This window comes from Gavialis gangeticus, unplaced genomic scaffold, assembly GCF_001723915.1.
Source record: "Gavialis gangeticus isolate Ggan-Ray unplaced genomic scaffold, GavGan_comp1, whole genome shotgun sequence".
NCBI classification, from domain to species: domain Eukaryota; kingdom Metazoa; phylum Chordata; order Crocodylia; family Gavialidae; genus Gavialis; species Gavialis gangeticus.
Genome location: NW_017728998.1, coordinates 9,642,944 through 9,666,373, shown reverse-complemented (window position 1 = coordinate 9,666,373; position 23,430 = coordinate 9,642,944). Strand labels below are relative to the sequence as shown.

Sequence of the window (23,430 nt, the reverse complement as noted above, 5' to 3'; positions counted from 1 at the left end):
CCTTGCTGGGGTCGTTTGACCCCAGTAATCTTTCCTGCCATGGCAGAGGGTCGGACTAGATGATCTACTCAGGTCCCTTCTGACCCTAGAAACTATGAAACTATAAACTATGAAAAACATTTCAGCTGCTTTTGAGAATCAAGTGAAGAGAAAATGTTGTTTGGCAGTGTTACGTTTTGGTGACTTGTTGAACACTTTCATTGTCCATGTGTTTTGGAGGAGGAGCTTGGGATCTGGCAGAGGGATGGTCTTTGTGTTGGGCATGGGGTCCCTATCAAATCTGCCTAAATTGGGCCAACATATAAATTTTTGAAAAACTGCTGTCTACATAATGCTCAGTAGACATCTCTTAGATTTGAGCAGCTGAATTTCACTGTGCTGTATATACTACTGCCCGGGTCTGAGCAGGGCTTTCCCTGCAATTGCACCTCTTGGGTGCTGCAGGCTGTATGGGGCCAGGTCTGCGAACCGGAGATGAAGCAGAGGTACCCTCTCTCTTGTGCTCTCAATATCTGTATGTCCATGGCCTCACATCTGTGTGCCTGCTTTCCTAACCTAAACTGCCTAGCTGCTGCTTGCTTTCCTTTGCAACATTAATGATGCTCTCTTAATGTCATTGTTGTTTTCTGTGTAAAATATTTGCTTTCTGGTTTTCTGTGTGACTCATACTCTACCAGTTCTTACAGCTTGCACTCAATCCTTGGCAACATTTATGTACGATCAGTACAATATTCCTAATTATACTAAAAATACTGGCATTATTCGTGTCATAAAGCACTGCCATCGTGACACTTCATTACAGTATACTTATTTAATTACTGGAATAGATACTGGATTTCATCTTGAAGGCTGCTGCACACCATTTGAACTATAAATTTCTGGTAAGTCCTAGATTTTCCTAGTATTAGTTGATCATAAATTTTAAAATGAGGGTACAGAAAGAAAATATTGTCCCCTGTCCTCTCTTTACTCCCCCTAACCATCACCCCCAGTCACTTGCTGATACTTTATTAAATTGTATTTAGGGAAGTTCATGTTTCAGTGTAGCATATACTTGAGACCACATTTTTGAGTAGGCATTATACAGTGGGGTATTATACAAATTGTCCAAATCCTTTCCCGTACTCATTAGTGCATCTGGTGGTCTAAAAGTGGCTTGTATTTCTGGAAAACTTGTCCTTCAATTATGGAAAGCTGAAATAAACTATGTCCTAATACATGTCCTCTCCATTTACAGGGGAGATACCAAACTGGCTGCAGGGGATTCTTCTTCGCAATGGTCCAGGCATGCATACAGTGGGAGAAACTCGCTATAACCACTGGTTTGATGGTTTGGCTCTCATACATAGTTTTGCATTTAAAAATGGTATGCTTCTGGATAATATCAGAAACAGTTCAACCCACATTTGATCTCCTTAAAAGATCCATAATGTCTCTTTCTAATGGTGGTTTGACATGGTTTATAATAACTGAATATTGAATAATTTCAGGCTAGGAAATGGGTCCCATAAAACATTTGCCTGGTTTTGTGTTCCTGTGAAAATCAGGCTCACAAGGCTCAGTTTGGTTAGTGAACAGCCTATGAAAGGGCAGGGTAGTGGCAGCTTTAGGCATAGCAGCCAAGAGAGAATCGATGGTTTTGCCAGTTCCAGTGCAACTTCCCTTCTTTCTGGGGTGGAAGAGTTATACACCTCAAGAACAGAATCATAGAGTCATAAAAGATGAGGGCTGGAAGAACCTCGGGAGGTCACATCTAGTCCAACCCTCTGCTCAAAGCAGGACCAGCCCCAGCTACATCATCCCAGACAAGACTTTGTCTAGCTGGGCTTTAAAAACCTCCAAGGATGGAGCTTTCACCACCTCTCTGGGTGACCTGTTCCAATGCTTCACTACCCTCCTAGTGAGAAAAATTCTTCCTAATATCTAACCTAAACTTCCCTTGCTGCAACTTGAGCCCATTGCTCCTTGTTCTGGCATCTTCCCCCACTGAGAACGGTCTAGCTCCATCCTCTTTGTAACCCTCCTTCCGGTACTTGAAGGCTGCTATTAAATCCCCCTCAATCTTCTCTTCTCCAGACTAAATAAGCCCAGTTTCCTCAATCTTTCCTCATAAGTCATGTCCCCAGCCCCCAAACTATTTTCGTTGCCCTCCACTGAACTCTCTCCAATTTGTCCACATCCTTTCTGTAGGGCTGGGGGGGGGGTGCAAAACTAGACAGATGCAGCCTCACCAGTGCCGAATAGAGGGGAATCATCAGTCTGTTGCACCAGCTACCTGTGGCTCCATTGTGCTTTTAGAAAAGTTAGAGGTTGCTGGGTATTACAAATGACCAGTTATGCCCCTTTCCTCCAGCTACAACCTTTCTCTGCAGGGACAGTATTTGGTATAGGAGGTGCTGCAAAGGCATGGGATGATTCCTGTACCCTGGAGTAGTTTTTCTAGACCAGCTATCCTGGCTTTGGGTCAGTGCTGTGGTGGTGGGTGATACATACAGGCCTTGATTCATTGGAAAGCCTAGCTTGGTAGGTACTGATCATAATATTGCTACAATTCAGTCCACCATTTGTTTCCATCAAGGATGTTGTCATCCATTAAAGGGCCAGATCTTCCAGCCCCTTCCTGAGACAGATTTTAATGGGAGTTGAGGCTTCTGAGGCTCTTCCATAGGATTAAGCCTGTGTTACTACATCTGCAACAGCGTAATAGAGAATATTTACATCATGGATGAAATCCTGGCTGCTCTGAAGGCTAAAGTAAAATTCCTCTTGACTTTGGGATCAGGATTTCACACTAGGGCAAGATTTCTGGTTGATGGGTCCCACTACAGTGATTTGGAAGAGATATAAAAGCAAAGAGCTGCATTTCTGCTTTATAGCTCCCTGGAAAAAATGGAGTAGCTTCTGTGTGTACTGTGCATCTAGGACTTATGCAGACTTCACTGGTACTCTTCAATCAACAGCTGCAGCACCCCATAATTCCCAACCAAATTAGGTAGTAATGCACTAGTAAAATGAGGTTTTTTCCAACGTGGGGAAACAGCCTGGTTTCACTGAGGTGTTAGGCTTCCTTTTGGGAACTTGAATCTAGTTATGACAGAAGGCAAGAGTGAAACTAGGCCACTGTGCTATTTAATATGCAAATCAGGTCTCGCTTATGTATACTTAGTGCATTTAAAAACAACCTTTAGATGAGCGGCCAAGTCCAGCTTGCCACACTTACATCACGTGAGCCAGACGCGGCTCTGATGGGATACTGTCAAAAGAGATTTCCTCCCTCCATGCATTTCCCTTTTATTCCACAGTTTTCCATAAAATAGGGAGATTGAACATTACTGGTGTGTCTGTCTGCTTTATCACACTGTGGGATCTTTTCCATTATGTCACGTCTATAAGAGATTTTTTTACCTGTTTATCTTTCAGTTTCCCTTGCTGTGCCAGGGCAAATTTTGTGAGAGATTCCAGACATGGGTCTCCTGCCCGCCCATTTCTATGCCTCTTAAAAACATTGCCATATAAAGAAATGGCCACACATTGAAACTACCAGGGTATTGTACTGCTTCCACAAACGGGGCTCTGTCTTTTAACCGTCTAGGTGCATATGCATAAAGTAGTTTATCCACTAATTTCTTCAGGCATAGAAGGATGCTAATTTTCACAAGCTGACACAAATGGGTCAGGAAAGATTTCTCCCCACCCACCTGCTTGTGACAGAAGACATATAGGTTATAGGCAATGCAGTCTAGCTGTGTAATTAAGCTGGGTGGACACAGCACTAATATAGCTCTACTGCTTCCCATACCTGAGCTGGCTTGTTCAGAGCTAATTCAGGTGTGTCTATACACAGTACTGCATTGTGACATACCCACATGTTGTGCCACGGCAGGTAGGGTGGGCTGCCGATCAGACATTTCCCTGTCTCTGCTACTGACTTTTTGTGTGATCATGGGAAAGTCCTTTCACCTCTGTGATAGTTTCCTTTCTCTAAAGTGAACTTAGTAATCTGCTCCTATTTTAGAGAGGTGCTGTGAGGCATCCGTGTTCATCCAGTGTAGTGTTGAGATGGCAAGGTGCAGCTTTACATCACCATATCTATCTGAACGGTGTCTATGCCAGTCATGGAGAGGGTGACTTTAGGAACAAATGGTTAGACTGGCTTAGAGATGGATTTAGTGGCCTACCAGGACTCCATCCTTTCTAGCTGGCAGGCAGCCGTCAAGAAGAATTGGTGTGTGAGAGTTCAATGAAATGTTCTTTACAATGATCAAAACAACAACATGGATTTTTTAAAGAAAAAGCCAAAGTTATTTTCTTTTCCATAAAGTTAAGTTTAATTTCTCTATTTATCATAACCAACCATAGAAACTGACCCTTAATTCTTCCCTTCCGTCTTTTATAAGCACATGCAGAAATGTGAATGCAGGTGTGTTGTTAAGGGTTGGTCTGTTGGCACTGTTTGTTTAAAATCCTCTTCCCAATGCCCCACGCAAACCTTTTTTCTTGGTTTGCAAATACTTTATTCAATATTTTCAGTCAAAATGTGGGTCTATCACCTTTGGCAGCCCATAAGTATGAACAATGTGAATACAACCCTGCGTTCCTTTGCAAGTTTTCCTGAAAATTAGGAATTGGTAGCCCAGCAAAGTGCATTGAGAACCTCTGCTTAGCCAGAAGTCAGCTGGATGAGATTCTCTTGCAACTTCTTTTATCTGAGAGTCAATCTATTTTAATACACAGATAATTATTTTCCATATAGAATTATGAAAGGTGTCAAAATACTGTATTTGTTCCTTGCAGGTGAAGTTTACTATAGGAGTAAGTACCTGCGCAGTGACACATACAACAGCAATATAGAAGCCAACAGGATTGTGGTATCAGAGTTTGGAACTATGGCTTACCCTGATCCATGCAAGAACATATTTGCCAAGTAAGCAATGTTTTTCCCAATGAATGTCTCCATCCTATTTCTAACATAGAAGTTTTTCTCTTCACTCTGCACATACATACCAACTTTGAGATTTATTTTGCAAGATTAAAATTGTCCTATCCCTCACAATGCCAGGATTTAAATTCAGGTGTTGGGGGGGGTTTTTAATGAAAGGAAAATTAACCAGTAGTCATGTCAGAGGGACAATTCATCCATCACTTCCTTACTGAAAATGCTGTAAAAGTTAATATTGGATTGCCTTTCAAAATGTGGTGTCTGATTGTATGCAGAAGTATGCATGCTTGAGACAGGACCTGTTACTATGTATGTTCTCCACTGACTTCAGTGGCAGCAGGACTGGTCCTGTAATTAAATACATGCTTCTGCATACAAAAGCAGCAACTGTGTGTGTCCATTTCAGGATCGATTAAGAGCAATTTGAAAATATTGTGCTGTGTTTCTGTCCCATCAGCCAGTAGAGGGAGTGCTAGTTAAGAGATAAACCCACTTCCTTCCACTAGCTGTGCAGCATACTGGTCATATCCTGCTTTAAAGTAACAAACAGATCCATGGTAACTTCAGTCCCATTGAAGGCAATATGTCAAATGATTTAAATACCTGCTCTTCACAGAGCCTCATGTGTTTATATTACATCTTCTCCACAGAGCATTCTGCTATTTGTCCCACATCATTCCTGAGTTCACAGACAACTGCCTGATCAATATTATGAAAACTGGAGATGAATTTTATGCTACAAGTGAAACTAACTTCATTAGAAAAATTAATCCTCAGACACTGGAGACACTAGAGAAGGTAAAACTAAAAATGTATCCGTCCAGTTTCTCTGCTAACAAATACAGTTTCAGGCTGATCTTTCCAGCTGGGCTGTCAGGTTTAAGGAGGCCAAATATGACATAATTGGAATCAGAAATGTTAAAGGGTGAGAACCAAAGAAGGATTTGGGGATCTCCAGGTTGGCACTATAACTATTAATTCCTAGGAACCTAGTCCTCAGGGTGGCTAGAGTTAGCTGGCTAGGCTCCCTGTAGGGTGCAGAGAGAGACGCAGACACTTCGGCAAGGCAACCTACAAAACCTGCTTGCTGATGGGAGCTGCCTTCATCTCCCCAAAAGAAAACCTTTAGCACAGAAGTGTACAAGAAATCCTGCCCTGGCTAAATGAATGCAGCTGAAGTTGCTGACTTAGGGTCAAGTGGTTCACTTGTAACACTACTTCCTCACGTGTTGTAGACTGAAATACCTTATGCCAGATGAGTTCTGATTTCTTAGAAGTTTTCTAAGCTATGTAGAACACTGCTTTTAATTCCCTCTTTTCCAACTCCTAAATAGGTTTGAAACCTAATCTTTCATGAAATTTCCTGGACTGATGGCCCAACTGAGTGCAGTTGTTTCAGTATGGGATGGTCAATAGCACAAGTTCCTTTAATTATTACATGAATCTTCCAGTGTGACAAGATGGCCATTAGGACCAAGACTCATATTTCAGCTTTGTTGGCCTGTGTGTCCAGAACCAGTTAAACATTAACGTGCCTATTAAATCCCAGTGATTTCAGTGTTTGAATTTAAAGTTAGGACATTAATCCTGGGCTTCCCTGCCAAGAGAGCCTACTAGAGCCAAACAGAGGAGTGGTTTCAGTGATTTTGGCTAAGATCACTCTTTTCATGTTCTCCTTCTTCATCTCTGCTACCTGCTGTTCTGTGGTTTTGTAGGTTGATTACACTAAGTATGTAGCTGTCAATCTGGCAACCGCTCATCCCCATTACGACAGTGCTGGAAATGTTCTCAACATGGGCACATCCATAGTTGGCAAAGGGAAGACAAAATATGTTGTATTTAAGATTCCTTCCTCAGTGCCAGGTAAGAAATGGCTTTTGCTAATGTTTTTCCCCCCTGCTGATGGGAAAAGGGGAAGTAATGTGCCACAGATGCCCTAGAAAAAATCACTATTTTTACGTACATATTGTTAATTTGTGCAGTTACCTCGCACTTGTCACTGTTAAGGTGACAAATGGTAAATAACTGCATAAAAATACCATTTGAAAAGAACTGATCAGACCCAAGTTCATTATTAAGCCAGACTGGCTATTCAGAGTGGAGCAGTTTCATTTCAATCACTGTATCTGGTGGATGGACTGAACTTTGCAGTCTTCACGGGTGCCAAATTCCCTGCCAAGCCTGAAGGTGGAAGCAAACAATGCCCCGATGGAAAGATGCACAGGGAACTCTCTTGCTGTATTCTGCCCTCTAAGGGGGAATATAATCACATATAGCCAATGGTGAGAACCTGACATTCACTTGGGCTTGATTAAAGTCTCATCTTTCTTTTTAAATTTGTGTTTAGAGGGAGAAAAGAAGAAATCTTGTCTGAAGCACCTGGAGGTGATGTGCTCAGTTCCTTCCCGTTCTCTCCTTCACCCAAGCTACTATCACAGCTTTGGAGTCACAGAAAACTACATTGTCTTCATAGAGCAGCCATTCAAATTGGATATTCCCAAGCTGGCAACAGCCTACTTCAGAGGTGTCAACTGGGCTTCCTGCCTTTCCTTCCATAAGGATGAGAAGGTACTTTTCTGCTAAGATATGAGCAATGGAGGAAGCCACAGCAATAATTACTCTCACTCCCTCCTCATTCTTCCCTGCAGTATAATAAGCTAAACAGCTTCCCAGTGAACAACTTTATTCTCTCCTAATTCCACCCTCCACGCAGATGTTGCCACCTCATGCAACTAGAAATGCCATAAATAAACCTTTGGTGCTGCACCTAACAGTATTTGACAAAGACCCCACACCAGCAAAGAAACTCTGGTTCTTTGAAGGGTCCAGATCACAAGGTACCATCATCATGGACCACCATGCTTTGAGAGCCTCATAGCTGCTTTTACTTTTTATTGCACATTAGGTAAAAGAACCAGGCTGTTCAGCTGCATCTGGATAGTAAACAGCCCTCAGTCGCAGTGTGGCTACATTTGTGCAGCAGCATAGGCAGGCAAAGTAGCTCAATGCAAGCTCATGAACCCTGTCACTCAGCAGTGCTAATTAGCCTACTCAAAGTGCCAGGTGGATGTAGCTTCCCTACCCAGTGATGGTAAATGTAGCAGGTAGGCAAGGCCTGGAACCAGCCAAAAGGGAGCTTCTCCAGTTCAGGAAAGCATCTGGAGGGGCAGGTCAGTGGTGGGACTGCAGCATGTAACACTGCAAAGGTTCTGGGCTTGGAAGCAGGTAGGGACAGGCTGCTGTGATGGGACTGTCTAAAGTCCCCAGGGCAGCCTAGTCAGGAGAGCGCAGGAAGTGATTGAAAGCTGTCTTCATCCCCTCCCCTAGTCTGCACGCATGCCATGTCTCCAACAGTGTCCCAGGCACTGCTCAGGGGCAACCGCTCTGGAGAACACTGCTCCTGCTTCTACCTACCAAACCAAACCGGGCAATGCAGCTGTGAAGCTGCTCTCAGGATGCCTATTTTACGCCACGAGAGGGCGCTCCTGGAGTGGCTTCACCATCGTACTTGGGGGTTTGGTGTGTTTGAGCAGGAATGGATACAGAGGCAGTTCTATATTTCTTATTATTTTGTGGCACATCCTGAGGCTTGCACATACCTTTTTTTTTAAAGCAAATGAACTATAATCTAGGTGGAAACATCTCTGCAATGTTACACCTATTTAATCAATAACCACTTCCTGCTTACTGACCCACACATTGGCCGTTTTTCAGACCTGGTTTCACTTCATAGACAAAAAGACCAAAAAAGATATCTCCACCACGTTTTACACTGATGCCATGGTCCTTTTTCACCACGTGAATGCCTACGAGGAGGACGGCCAGATCATTTTTGATGTCATTTGCTATGCAGATAGCAGCCTGTATGAAATGTTCTATTTAAAATACCTGAATGCAGAGTTTGAAGAAAACACCAAACACTTTTCCCTACCAGCCTGCAAGCGATTTGTGGTTCCTCTGCAATGGGGCAAGGTAACATGACTTGCTTTTTAATCTATTTTCTTTAAGCAATAACTTTGAATAAATGAGTAAGAGAAAAACCAGTGAAGCAGAGGTTGCCAGTCCTCCTACAAATTCCTCATGTTGTTTTTTTAATTATACACACACTTTTTTTTGCATGTGTATTGGAGGAAAATGTGTGTGTGTGATTCCATTTTCCCCACTACATTTGTACAGACAGTGAGCAGATAAGGCACAGAAGGCATATGCACATACATATATATGCACACACACTGACAAATAAGGCTAGAGCTGAAGGACTTACCTTGAAATCAAGTGCCCCAATGCTCTACTTTTAGCTGCCTGATTCTGAAGTAGGACCCAAAGCCCAAAGTTAGGCATGTAGGCTCCCTGTACAATGTATGGGGAAAGTTATACACCGTAGATGGCAATTCATAGAGTACACGGTCCAAATGGAGAGTTGCCTAGAGCTGGCCAGTAGGAATTGCTTAGCTTAAAGGTGTTATTGAAATCATCCTTCTGTCTCCAGACCTTGAGCCCCTGAGTTGGGGCTGCAGACAACATCTTCCTTTCAGGGCCCATAGTCCAGAATCCACCCCAAGGGTAATCCCTACAAGAATTCTTTGGAAGATGTGAGCCAGGCTCCCTCTTCTTTAAAGCAGGAGTGAGAAAGAAGGCAATGCTAGTGGTGTCCTCATCTTTCATATCACGATCCGCTGGTCAGAGCACTCGGCCAGGATATGAGACCCACATTCTATCCCGCGCTCACTCTGTGGGGATTTAATGTCATATCTTCCCTAATTCCCAAGCTATAGGCTAGGCTGGGCTAGGGGCACTTTTCAGTCCTCCTTTTTGAAGCTGGTTCACAGAGTCAGGAGCAACAGGGCTCCTGTACACAGCTGGGAAGGGAGAATCATGGATTCCATTTCTTGCTCCCTTGATTGCTTATGTAGTTTTGTATTGCGTGCTCATTGAATAAAAAACAGAAATAGAGGGTTGATGCATTTTCTAACAACTGCTAAGTGCCTGTCAGCTCAGACTGAAGCCCTTTTGGGAATGACCACAAGGCAGAGCTGCAGGGATACAGGGAACTTTTTTAGCCAAACAGAAAACTACCTAGGGAGGTCAGGATCACAGTTTTCAAATTTTAGACACCTGCATCCAATTTTAGGCATCTAAATCCATCCTTGCACCTGACAGTTTCTGGGGTCAGGCTCCAGGATCTCTCCTTAGGGGAAAAGGGGCTGATCAGCATAATAGCTTTTTTCTGAACACAATGTCATGTGTTCATCCCACATAAACTCATGTATCCAAGCAGAGAATTTTGCACATAAATTCTGATCCATGGGAATGGAGCCCTGGGCAAAACTTGTCCCTCACTTCCTCTCCCAAAGTATTTTTCAATAGTGATTTTATGACAATAAGATATGAATACAGCGAGAGAATTGCCAAAGAGAGGAGGAAGAGGAAGGGTCTCATCTTCCTGTATCTCTGAAATAGCTTAACTGATTCACCGCATTGCTTTTCACGAAAAGAACTCATTCTACCTAATGACCTTTCAGGCAAGCTTCAACCTGATGCAGCATACAGTGGCTGATACTGAATGTCTTGCTGCATCCTAAGAATTTGATTTTTATTGGTGCCAGTTCTATAGCAACACAAGAGGATTGCTGAGGACCAACCTGTCATGCCTTCCCTGCAATTAAATAGAATTCAGCAGCATTGTACTGAAATACTATGCTGAAAAATGTTAATGAGATACTCATGTGAACACTTGGTGGCTTGTTTAAAAATAAATATTAGTGTGCCTCAATCTTTTTTGAATGCCAGGTAGCATATTTGGTTGCATATGGTGCCTATTTAAAACAATTCCTGCTTAGCACAGCACATGGGCTGATTATGCACAAATTAAAAATGAAAATCCATTTTTATTCTAGGGTATTTTGAAGAGATACTCCCCCAACTGTCACAAAGTCAGGAGCAGTTGGGCATTTAACTCCCTTTTACCTACTCTGAGAATCCCACCCATAAATGCTAAATCATGAATAATAATTTACACCACTTCTGTAACAAAATGCCACCTGGGCACTTTTGTCAAATTTGACTCAACATGGTTTAGAATCACCGGTTTATTAGAACACCAGAAAATTAAGGGTTTTTAGATGGAAACATTTTGTATATAATATTGCAAAATAAGCATGTGTAAGAAACAAGCTCTTGAAGTTGGATCACCCATTTTATGCAAAATGCCTACTTATATATAATAAAATAATTCCTGATGAAAGTCCTAAATTAGAAATCCAATCCACCTTTTCAAATATCTTGAGTTTTTTAGCATCTCTCTCTCTCTCTCCCTCTTCCTCTCTCTTTCTCTCTCAGGATGCAGAAATAGGTTCTAATTTAGTCAGACTTCCATCAACTACTGCAACAGCCCTGAAAGAAAATGATGGTAGCATCTACTGTCAACCTGAAACGATATATGAAGGTGAGTTGTTCCTTAGAAATCCTGAAGTGTCTTTTCTTAAACTTAGGTTTGTTAGGATACAATTATCTTTATTAAGTCTTAGTATTCTTTCTAAAAAAACCCCAAACCAAGAGATTCCCTCCCCCCATCCTCAAAATTAAGTCCCTGATCCTGAAATGAGGATCTGCGTGGGTCTGGGGCTTTGACTCGGTGACCTGATTGCTTCTATATGAATAACAAATGTAAGACAATCCTGATGCCCCAAGGATCAGCTGTATTAAGAGCATATTATGAGGTCAAGATCACGGGTCAGATCTGAGATCTAGGGCTTAATTATGTAAGGTGCTGAGAGCTCTTCCTTCCAAAAAGGAAGTGGAAGCTTCCTACTTTCAGGTTCAGGCTCTGAATGTACATTTGGGAGAATTGAGTTTCCAATAACATCTGTTACAACCCAAAATTTTGAACAGTCTAGAAGGAGTTTAAGTCCTGATTCAGACTTTGCAGTGATGCAATCTAAAATAATACTCCCTGCATCAACTCTATGTGAAAATGATTTAGCAAATTATTCTATAAAAAAATAGCTTTTTATGTAATGTTTTTATGCAGATGGTTTTGTTGAAGTGCAAATGTTTTTTACTTCTCCAGCTATTTTCCTTTAAGAGGTAACAAGAATAGCATACAAGGTATATATTTATCTGTTTACTTTGTGGTGAGGGAGACCCTCCAATTATCTTTTGACAGCTAAACAAACATACTAGGTATTTATACACTTCCTTTCCTTTTTTGTGTCCTTGTGACAAGGTATTTAACGGAGTTCACAGATTCACTGGAATCAGACAGCCCATGCCATAAGCACTTTTGCTATGGCCTCAAATTTGAGATCTCTGGGCTGTCACCAATGTCCATTAGCACCTGCACCATCCCAGCCCAGTATTTGCAGACATGAGAAAAGTAACTGAACAGCAGTAATTTAAACACACTGGGGTCTATGAGGCTGTTACTAACCATGAATGAAATGTTAGTGGTTTATGAACTCACAACCAACCCTAGCTGCACTATATTTATATCCCTGTTCAGTTTTTCAGAATGTATCCATATATCTTGACATGCAAGAGCTACCTTAGACACTGGCAAGGTACATATATATTGGAGAGGACGTATGTTTTCTGTTTGAAGAGTTCTTTTATATGTCTGACCCTTATTTTAATATGCCTTAGATGCATAGTTGTATTCTTTTCTCTTTGTTACCAACACACAAGTTCCATTTTTCCTTCAGGAATAGAGCTGCCTCGCATCAATTACGACTATAATGGCAAAAAATACAGATACATCTTTGCTGCAGGAGTTCAGTGGAGTCCTGTTCCCACACAGGTATAATGTGTTTGTGTGCTTTATACCTGTGTAATATAAATGAAATTAAATAGTATGCACCTAGTGCATGGTGTTTTATTTCACTGAACCAGCCCTACACAAGCTAAATTGTGCCCTAATTGACATCCACGTAACTCTACTACAGTCTTCAGAGTCTACTATACTCTGAACTGTGGTTCTGCTTTATAATGTGACTCTTCTAAAGGCAAACTTTTTTTCCTTAAACAAGGTAAAGTTTGCTAAGTGGCAACCAGTGTGCTTTACAGCTCATATTTACAGACTACAACATTTGAAAGCAGAAATGAAAAGTTGAAAGCGTACATCACCTATAGGAGAAAAATTGATCCCGTAGGCCACATTCTCAGTTAGTGTTAATCAGTTTGGCTCTGTTCTAGAGCTAGGTCAACTTGGTACCAGCCTGAGACTCTGGACTGTTATCACCAAGTAAAAAAAATCATATTCATCACAACAAAGTCTCCATTCTGACCCCCTGATACTTTTTAGGAAGTTTTCATTTAATTTCTGCTAGAGGACCAGCTGGGGAGAGAGGAAAAACCACATTTGTATGCACATGCCCCTGATGCTAGTTTCTAAAGACACAATCCCAAGAGCATAAATGGTTTTTAAAATGGAAAAATTACATTCCCTAAGAATGAGAGATATAGGTAAACTGACTCTCAATTGTTGTTCATTCAGCAATATCTGAGCAGACAATTAAATACAGTGAACAAACAGAACAAATTATTTCAACAAATTACAAAATAAAGTTGGATTTCTTTATGATGCAATAAAATTTGTCACAGCATGTGACATTCGCTCAACCAAAACTGTACACTTGTGATGCCTAAGAGAGGTCATTCTCCTTGACATAACTGAGGTTGTTGTGTCAGAGGGTTTATTTTATTTGTTACACAAGAGATGAATCAATCGATGTTTGTGACATGTAACAACAGTGCACTGGTAGTGCAGCATATAGGCCCAAGGCAGTGTCCATAGGGTGCTGGCTCACCTTTGCTCAGATGCGAGAACTCAAGAGTAATAGGGAGTGTAATTAATTTGAATACCATTACATTTTGTGTTGAGACTCCCTTCAGATTTTTGTTAAGAAGGGGAACTATTATATGACTTTATGTGTGCTGCTGTAGACAGTATAACTCAGCTGAATGTAAAACCAGGAAAAAGACACCATCTTTTTTATGGGAGTTGGGTGGATCAGGCACATGCTCCTTCCTAAGAGCCTACATCAGGTATTTACTGTGACATATATAGTACATGGGTGGAATTCTGGTTTAATAACTACTTAAACCATCACAGTGAACTGTTACTATTTTTTATGCTTGCCCTACTTAAGGTTCTTGAGACCACACCAAAAAGGAAATAATGGCTAAACCACAGGATGAGAAGCTGGTCAGGTTGAGCTCTATCCTTACTTTATTATAGACTTCCTGTCTGACTTTGGGCAAGTCACTCCAGCCCTCCTGTGCCTCAGGCTCCTCCTCTGTAAAATGAGGGTAGTATTTATGCCATACATACAGCTTTCATGAAGCTTAATGAATATTTATGCATAGTTCTGAGGTGCCCAAATGAAAGGTGCTATTGTAAAGTAATGAAGCAGTGTCAATTCCTGCTTTGCTGTCTTCTCAGTGTAATGGTTTCCTCCTAAAGGAAAAACAAAATTCCATGTTTATGCAACTGCAAACATAACTCTGGAGCCTAAAATTTTCAGATGCTTCTGCTTCAGTATGCCACAGCAAGCATCCCATGTTGCTCCTTGACTCTCACTACTGGCTCCCAACGCTACTGGGTTATATGTAACATAACTTTGAAGTAAATGGCTACAATGAAGGGTGAAATATTGTGTTTGTCTTTACAATTTAGATAGTAAAAGTGGATGTACTGACAAAGAAATCCCTGACCTGGAGGGAGGAGCACTGCTGGCCAGCTGAACCTACCTTTGTCCCTTATCCTCATGCAAAAGAAGAGGATGATGGTAAGAATGCTGCTCCAACATATGGGGGACAGCACATCTATCAATATATGTAGCACTTCATGGTCAGGATCAAAGACAATTCAGATGTGTCCAGTTTTGGACCCGCACTACCGGAAGGATGTGGACAAGCTGAAAAGAGTCTAGCGGAGGGTTACAAAAATGACTTAGGGGCTGGGACACATGACTCCAGAGGAAAGGCTGAGGGAACTGGGCTTATTTAGTCTGCAGAAGAAAAGACTGAGGATGGCAGCCTTTAACTACTTGCAGGGTGGTTACAAAGAGATGGACTGTTCTCAGTGGTGGCAGCTGACAGAACAAGGAGCAATGGTCTTAAGTTGAAGCAAGGGACATTTAGGTTGGATATTAGGAAAAACGTTCTCACTAGGAGGGCAGTAAAGCACTGGAATGGGTTACCCAGAGAAGTGGTGGGATCTCCATCCTGGAGGTTTTTAAGACCTGGCTAGACAAAGCCTTGGCTGGGATAATGTAGTTGGGGATGGTCCTGCTTTGAGTAGGGGGTTGGACTAGATGTGACCTCCTGAGGTCCCTGCCAACCCAAATTTTCTATGATTCTGTGAAAACTCAGAATTTTAATAGTTTCATTATCTCTGACCCCAGTACAAAAAAGCAAAGAAACAATAGGCAAATTCAGCTTTTGTCTACTCTTTTAAAAGGAAACATCATCAGATAAAACCCTCTGGACTTTTCATGTAGTCCCCCGGAGCCCACACTGAGGGATTTTTAAAGCTGGTAGAGTGGTCTTGGAGCTTGATGCTCTTTATTAAATACAGACCATTGCCAATGTATGCAGTAGGATTACAGTCTCCCATGTTATCTCTAGCCAATCCTGATCTGAACTGATCACCAGTAAAGGTGAATGGGAAGTTTGGTCTCAAGAGCTCATTAAAATCAAAAGCTTTCCTGTTGAAATTTCCAGCAACGTGGCTAGGTGTGATGTGAGTTCTCCTCCAGAATACAGTTAACCGAGGCCACTATTTCGGTGTAAGTTTATTCCTTAGCACACACTATGCACACCCAGCAACAAGTACAGAACTAAGGTATTCATTAACAAGTGTGTCTTTTATCCTGTTCTCAATTCCATGCTCCCTAGGTATTATTTTATCCTGCATTGTGACATCAGATCCCAGGAAAGCACCGTTTCTGCTCATCTTGGATGCTAAAACTTTCACAGAGGTGGCTCGGGCCACAGTAGATGTAGAACTGCATCTGGACCTACATGGCATGTTTGTACCCGAGAAGGATTTGAAGACCCAGGAAGACTGAAAACACTGTCATTTCATTAGTTGGACATCCAAATGAGACAGCCCACGTACAGAACCTCGGGAAATCCCTCTTTTGTCATGTGGGAAGGACCATTATATTATGACCAAGTTCTTCCATAAAGTAACTTTTCACTACAAATAATAGAGATGGGCACAATAGAGTGGCAAATAACTACTAGAAGTCAACATATAAATAGGACAAACTCCAAATATTTCTCTTGCTCTCCCCACCTCAGAAGTTGCGTGCAGTTTTGTGGAGCGTCCTGTTTCTGTCCATATATCATACGAACTAACTCATACACAACGAATGTTTGAGCAAGCAGCAGTAGTGTACTTACAGTGCTGTACAGCAGAGGTGCTCAACCCCCATCCAATGGTCAGATCTGTCCCGCAGAGCCATGTAATGCAGCCTACAGGTCTCCCCACAAATCAGGAAATTTGGCAGTGGGGGAGTGGTGGCAATTAACACTGCCATCACTCCCCCGCTGCCAGATTTCCAAGCCCCACATGAATGGATCAGCCCTGGTCAGGCCAACCTCACATGGTGGGATCAGGCCCCGTCTCCATGTGGTTGGATCAAGCCAGGGCCTGATGTAGCCACATGGGAACAGCCCAGTCAGGGTTCAGTAGAGCTGGCCAGGAACAGGCCTTGGCTGGGCTGTTCCCATGCAGCTGCATTGAGTCTTGGTTGTGCCCACAGACTGGATCTGGTTGATGGACAGACCTGGCACTGCTCATCTGGCCTGTGGGCTGAAAAGATTGGGTACCACTGGTGTACAGTGTGACTTTTGGGTTTTGCAACACACACAGATTGCTTCAGGACTGCGTAGGATGGTCAAAAGTCTCCCCTGTCAGAAATCTTGACATTTGTCTATTTGCCATGAATCATTTGTGCCATCACTTTATTGAAGGACCCTTGTGATCAAAATGAAACATTCAACTGAGCTGCTGCAGCTTTCTAATCAAAAGCCCTGGGAATTTCACTTTATTCATCATCTTGTAACATTTAAAAGGTTGGGGGTATTTTCTCCCTTTTTGCAATGAAGACTGCAGCCAGATGAACTTACTGCAAATCTAACATGTTTTTGTATCACATTTAACTATTCTAATGGTTTTCAGTTTTAACTTTACCAGCCTTTGATCTGCATTTTCCCTTTAATTGCATTGTCTCAAAGATTGTTGTTGGGCTCTTTACATATAGTGTCAGTGTGCATGCTGGTGGGAATAGGTATGATACGAGCAGAGATCAGATGCTGAAGTTTAACAAGTTACATGTTTTAGAGTATCAAACCTAACTTAGGCCCTATCTGAACTAAAGAAAACCTATATTTTCTGTCACTGTTGTATTTAGGTGTTTGTACTGTGATCTGCTTAGGAACATGCAGAGTCTGGTTTGTGGTTCCTGTTTTGGAAGGGATAGACATTTGCTAATGTCCCTTAAAATTCAGCATCATTCATACTTGCAACTTTAAAGAAGATTTAGAATACTGGTGCCCCAGAGCATGGGCATGTGTGGTTAGTTTGTTATGTGAATGGGCCCCAGAAATTTTTCTAAACTTGAGAATTATTTTCTTTAAGAAGTGTGACTGTAAGATGGATAGTAAGATGGCTGGATCATCGGGCTCAATGCGTCGAGGTCTAGTTGGTGCTCACACTGGATATATGACCCAGATACCCTGTTCCAGGCAAACCCAAACCCCCAGACCAACCATGACCTTTCCATTCAATAATAGGCACATTTTATTGATACACAATGTTAACAAAAAAGAATAATACAAGCAATTCTATATATCTACCAATCCTAGGGCTGTCACCCAAGTCAAGGAACATCTAGCCAGGATGCGAGCTTCACTCTGAGGTTCTCTCTTGAATGTCAGATGTGAGCATCCTGGAGGTTGGAGGCTGAGGTTTACCCCCTCCCCACAGTGGGGTGAATGAGACAGGCTGATGGTATGCCCTCTGTCCATGGTGCCTTGAGTTCCCCTCTCGGGGAACCTTTTTTGGGGACCCCTCTAGGGAACCCTTTGCTGTTCTAAGTCCCTTCTTTTGTATTCTTTCGCCCTCCTGATGACTATTCATCCATGATTATTGCTGCTTGGTCTTTCTGCGGTTGTCATATTGTCCACATTCTGTCCTGTCAGTGTATTCCTTTGTTTCACAAGCCCATCACATGCACGCATCCTAATTTGGGCTTTCCAGATCTCCTAATTTGGTCTGTTCCCCCAAAACTGGACCCTCAGGCCCCCACTCTCTTGGGCCTTGTGAGCTGATATCACCATATCTCATGTTATGGAACAATATGCCCAAAATGTCCCAGGCTATGTGTATCTCCGCTGGCCTTGTGTTAGAAACTGTCTGTCTTAAAGGCTCTAAGAACTGTGCAGCCGTGTGACCTGGCCTTCAGAAATCAATTAAACCTTGCTGCCACCCTGGACTACTGTTCTAATACAAATATATATATTTACCTACAAATCAAGTCCCAAAACAAACCTCCAAATACCATTTTCTAGCTACCAGTTGGCAGCTAGTATCAAGAGGAGTGCCCCGGAGGTCAGTCCTTGGGCTGGTTTTGTTCAACATCTTCATTAACAACCTGGAAGATAGCATAGAGTGCACCCTCAGGAAGTTCACGGATGACACCACACTGGGGGGAGTAGTAAATACTTGAGGGCAGTGATTATTCCCTTCTATTCAGCACTGATGAGGCCACATCTAGAGTACTGTGTCCGGTTTGGGGCCCCCCACTACAGAAAGGATGTGGGCAAGTTGGAGAGAGTCCAGCAGAGGGCAATGAAAATGGTGAAGGGGTTGGGGCACATGACTTCTGAGGAGAGGCTGAGGGTATTGGGCATATTTAGTGTGCAGAAGAGAAGACTGAGAGCAGATTTGATATCAGCCTTTAACTACCTGAAGGGTGGTTTAACGGAGGCTGGAGCTGGACTCTTCTCAGTGGTGGCAGATGACAGAACAAGGAAAAATGGTCTCAAGTTGCAGCAAGGGAAATTTAGGTTAGATATTAGGAAAAATGTTCTCACTAGGAGGGTGGTCAAGCACTGGAATGGGTTACCTAGGGAGGTGGTGGAGTTTCCATCCTTGGAGGTTTTTAAGGCACAGCTTGACAAAGCCCCAGCTGGAATGATCTAGATGGGGCTGGTCCTGCTTTGAGCGGGGGGTTGGACTAAATGTGACCTCTGGAGGTCCCTTCCCACCCTCATGTTCTGATTCTGTGATCTCAACACTGGCCTTTGTTGTTTTTAAAACTATGTGCACCACTGCCCAGTGGCTGAGAAAATGTTACCAATGAAGCAGTAAGTTAAATACCATCTTTGTAAGTGACACAGTAGAAATGATATAGAATACTATAGTTAGTGATTACTTCCATTGTTGGAAGAGTTCCCTTAAAAAAACAGACAATTTTTCTTTATCTGCAAAGGCATATATGTATGTCTACAGTTTATCTATCTATCTATAGATATATATACATATCTATATATATCTTTTATTTAGATATATATATAGCTATATAGAGAGATATATATAGATATAAACTGTGATCTTTTAAGTTTGCTGTCTTTCATGTCAGCTGGATATAAATCAGCTACGTACATAACCACCACTACAGGTTTCCTTTTAGGAATTCTTTATCCATAAGACTCTACCTGTAGTGAAAACTCATCTGTTGAGTCATTGACTATGGACACGTGAACCAATACATAGCATGTGGGATTATTAATCCAGCCAGCTTCTTAGGAACTAACTCATATTGTTAGGAGGAAAACCTGGCATAGGAGCATCTTTCCCAGGAGTGAATCAAGATTTGTTTATTAATTTCTAAGGAAGCAAAATGTGCGATGTATGTTGGGGTGGAAATGTAATGCCAATTCATTCTATGACTTTTTTCAGTCCTTAATCTGATGGCCTGCTCTATGCCTACTTAAAATGCACAATGGATTAATATGATTTATATAGTCGTCTTAAAATGAGGAGTATGATAACAAAAACCTGTAAGTTCAGTTAAGAGCCACTAACCAACTGAAGGTGTAATCCAAGTACTACTGACTTGGAAGAAAAATGGACTGGACCATAACTCTTTAAATTCTCTGCCTGGCTAACAGATTTAATCCTGTGGAATGAAGACTGAAATCTTTCAAGGAGGTGCTCTAGCAATCTTCAAGATTCATCTTATAAGATGTTATTAGAGTATATGTAGCACCCTAATGTGTGGGCTGACAGTATCAAGGGGGTGTAGGTTGTTTTCTGAAATAAGGTAGGGCTCAGTGCTTCCTTTGCTGTAGCAATTTGGCATAAATCCATGACTGTGAAAGGGGTATGTGGTAATCATTTGACATCACAATGACTTGCTTCCTTGACATTCTTCATGATGAAGAAGACTGGGATGAGAGAGGCTGATACCCCTTTGGACTGGCAAGAAACAGGAATAGCTCTGAGAAACCAGTAAAGTTATACCAGTGTACGTGAAAAGAGAATCTGGTCTAATGACTGCAAATTGAGGCAATGCTAATAAACTAGTTCAAATAACCTTAGAAGACAAAAAAAAATCACTGTGCAACAGAACAGGTCACTAGGAATATTTACATCCTGTAATTGCTCCCAAGATGTTAAAGTGACCCTTGTAACATCCTGGTACCAGCATTTATGTGACTTATCAATTAAAGGAAAGGTTTATGAAATTGAGCAAATGAAGCACAATAATTACTTTGCTCTACCGGAAGTGGATATTAGTTGTTACACCTGCTCTTATTGCACTACATACAGTGTGGGAGGGAGCCAGCTCGTTGTTTACTAGTTTGAATTAAAATCAGAACTACAATTATGTTTTCATACATCATAATAGCACACATAGGTGCCAGTGAAAACAAAACAAGCTCTTCCTTTTTAGATAAATCAGGCCACTCAATGACAGCTTTCAAATTAATTTATTAAGAGCACTACTTCCTTGGTTATGCAATTCCCAAAGTATTAGAAATAGCAGGTGAAACACATGACCCTTAGCCAATACTGTGCTGTACTAACTTCTTTCAACCTTTATCATGCTCAAGGGGGCTTGAGAACTATCCCCAGTGACTCAACTGATCCCAATGAACAGAGGACACTCAGGACCTTGTACAATTATAGCCAAATCAGAAGCATTTTCCTTTCAGTCTTTTAGACTATATATTTGTGTATGGTTTGTATTGCACTTATCATGTTCTATGAAGTATTTCCCTGCTGGTGTTCTGTGAAAATGTAGTCTCTTTTATTCTTATGCCTTTATGATTGTTATGTTATACTAGTCCAGTGCTTTTTAACCTGTGGTCCGTGGACCCCTGCAGATCTGCAGCCTATGTCTAAGGGGTCTGTGAAAGATGACTATGATCAATCAAAAATATGCGAATACCCACACTTACAACTCAAAGGAATCTCCATTTGAAATTTCCAAAGGGGTCTGCACCTCCATTCAGAATTTTTTAGGGGTCCACAAATGAAAAAAGGTTGAAAACCACTGGGCTAGGCATTAAAATTATTTTCCACATCTGCATGACTTAGACTGTAGTGATATTGTTCCTGTTTGGTGAACCCCCTATTCAGTAAAGCGCTTGTATAAATGTGAACTTCAGTGTTGACTACAATGGGGTTGCCCAGATGCTTAACAGCTAAGCACTTGCTTCGGTGATTTTCTGTATCAGGGCTTTTGTCCCAGTGATCTCCATATAAAAACAAATTGTTGCAGCCTAGCACTATTTTATGGATCTGAAAGGACAATGTTGTCCTTGCAAAACCACTATTTATTTCACCTTCCTTTGTTATAATTTTAAACTATTTCACACCAATTCTTCCAGTAACAGAACTACTGAAGCTGTCCCCAAACTGGTTAGGCCTTACACATATTATAACATACATATTATAACATACTATATTAATACAAAATGTTAATATGAATACAACTTTCTTTTACAAATTGTGTCCAACATCACAGACTAAGAAAAGCTGAGAATAAAACGAACCCATGCTAATACATGAGGGGATCAAGCACGATGCAAGTAGGATAAAGCAGCATCACAATTTTTAAAGTGTTTATTTTCAGTGCCTAATCACAGTGCTACTCTCACTCAAATAATGAAAGCTATTAAACAAAAGTTAAAACAGCTAGGAGAAGGAGAGTTCCTTGTGGGAAATTAAGGCATACTAATACAAGGCCTAAACATCTTGAGTACAATCCTTTTAAATAGAATCTTTATGCCTGGAAAGGACTGGCTCTGGTTCCTTTCTGGAAATATTAGCTGGCAGATACTGTCACAAAAAGTAGCGCTGTCCAAATGAATCTCACTTTATTTCTCATTTTCTTTTCTTTTTTTCCTACAAGGATTAGCTAGTCCTGGGCACAGAGACAGAACCGTCTAACTGAGGTCAGCATCAAGGCACCTTGGCAGGAAAACACAGGGAAGTTTGCACTATGTTGTACCTTTTCTATAGTTGAGTAAAAGGCCTCATTCCCACCCCACCTCTACTGGGCCTGGCCGACCCGACTGCCACCTTCCAAAAGCTGATTCACGTTTAAGGAATACAGGTTACAATGCTCATTTGTTTTACAAACTATAAAACCACGTAGCTGGAGTGGGATGCCTCATCACAGGGCTTTTACGGAAGAGCAGAAAGTGGCCCCAAGAGCACCGTGGGAGCTCTGCACTCGCTGAGCGCCGTCACCTCGCTTGGTGCAACGCTGCCAAATGGAGCCAAACGGGTCTGAGGCCTCATGTGAACACACGGGCAGACTCGGCTGGTAGACAACAGGCTCACAACAGGTCCCGGGAAAAAATGGGGAGCTCCCCCGTCCCTCTACATGGAAGCAGCTAACAAAGCTTATAATCTTTCTAAACCAGGCATGCTCAATCTCCAGCCCCGGGCCAGGGCCGGCCCCTGTCATCCAGCCCGTGGGGCTCCCCGAGGCTCCATCGGGGAGTAATTGCCGCTCCCTGTGGGGAGCCGGGTGTTCAAGGTTGGGCGCATTGCGAGGCGCAGGGTGTGATCCTGGCACGCGTGGCCAAGCGCCGCTCACACGGGGCCTAATCCCAGTGTGCGGGGCCTCATCCCAGGTCCACAGGGGCCAGTGCCGAGCCAAATCCTGGTGCATGGAGCCAGGCGGCTGTCGCACGGGGCCTGATCCCGGGCCCACAGGGACCGCGCCCGACGATGCCCTGCTGAGGCCCTAAACTACACCTGGCGGACGAGGCCCCGCATGATAAAAACAATCCGTGAAAACGGATTTTCGTGGAACTTTACAATGAACGGCTGTTATTTCCACACACCTGTCTGAACTCAGTGTGGGCAGGCCCAAACACGTCTCTTTTTGTCACGTGAAAACAAAAATAGTCAATGTGTTTTTTCCTCATTTACAGGGAGGCGCCTACTGCAGCCGAAAGCC

General features: G+C 42.2%; 1 protein-coding gene across 1 annotated transcript in view; it reads left to right on the top strand.

Moving 5' to 3' along the window:
* Positions 1-17,782, top strand: part of BCO1 (beta-carotene oxygenase 1) — a 25,778-nt gene extending 7,996 nt beyond the window's left edge. Inside the window, exons 2-11 of the mRNA XM_019505310.1 lie at positions 1,238-1,366; positions 4,795-4,924; positions 5,590-5,737; positions 6,655-6,802; positions 7,287-7,507; positions 8,654-8,911; positions 11,279-11,384; positions 12,640-12,734; positions 14,613-14,724; positions 15,836-17,782. Coding sequence (XP_019360855.1) covers positions 1,238-1,366; positions 4,795-4,924; positions 5,590-5,737; positions 6,655-6,802; positions 7,287-7,507; positions 8,654-8,911; positions 11,279-11,384; positions 12,640-12,734; positions 14,613-14,724; positions 15,836-16,008 — 1,520 coding nt within the window. The 3' untranslated portion in view covers positions 16,009-17,782. The remainder of the gene's footprint in view (positions 1-1,237; positions 1,367-4,794; positions 4,925-5,589; positions 5,738-6,654; positions 6,803-7,286; positions 7,508-8,653; positions 8,912-11,278; positions 11,385-12,639; positions 12,735-14,612; positions 14,725-15,835) is intronic.
* Positions 17,783-23,430: the final 5,648 nt, after the last annotated feature.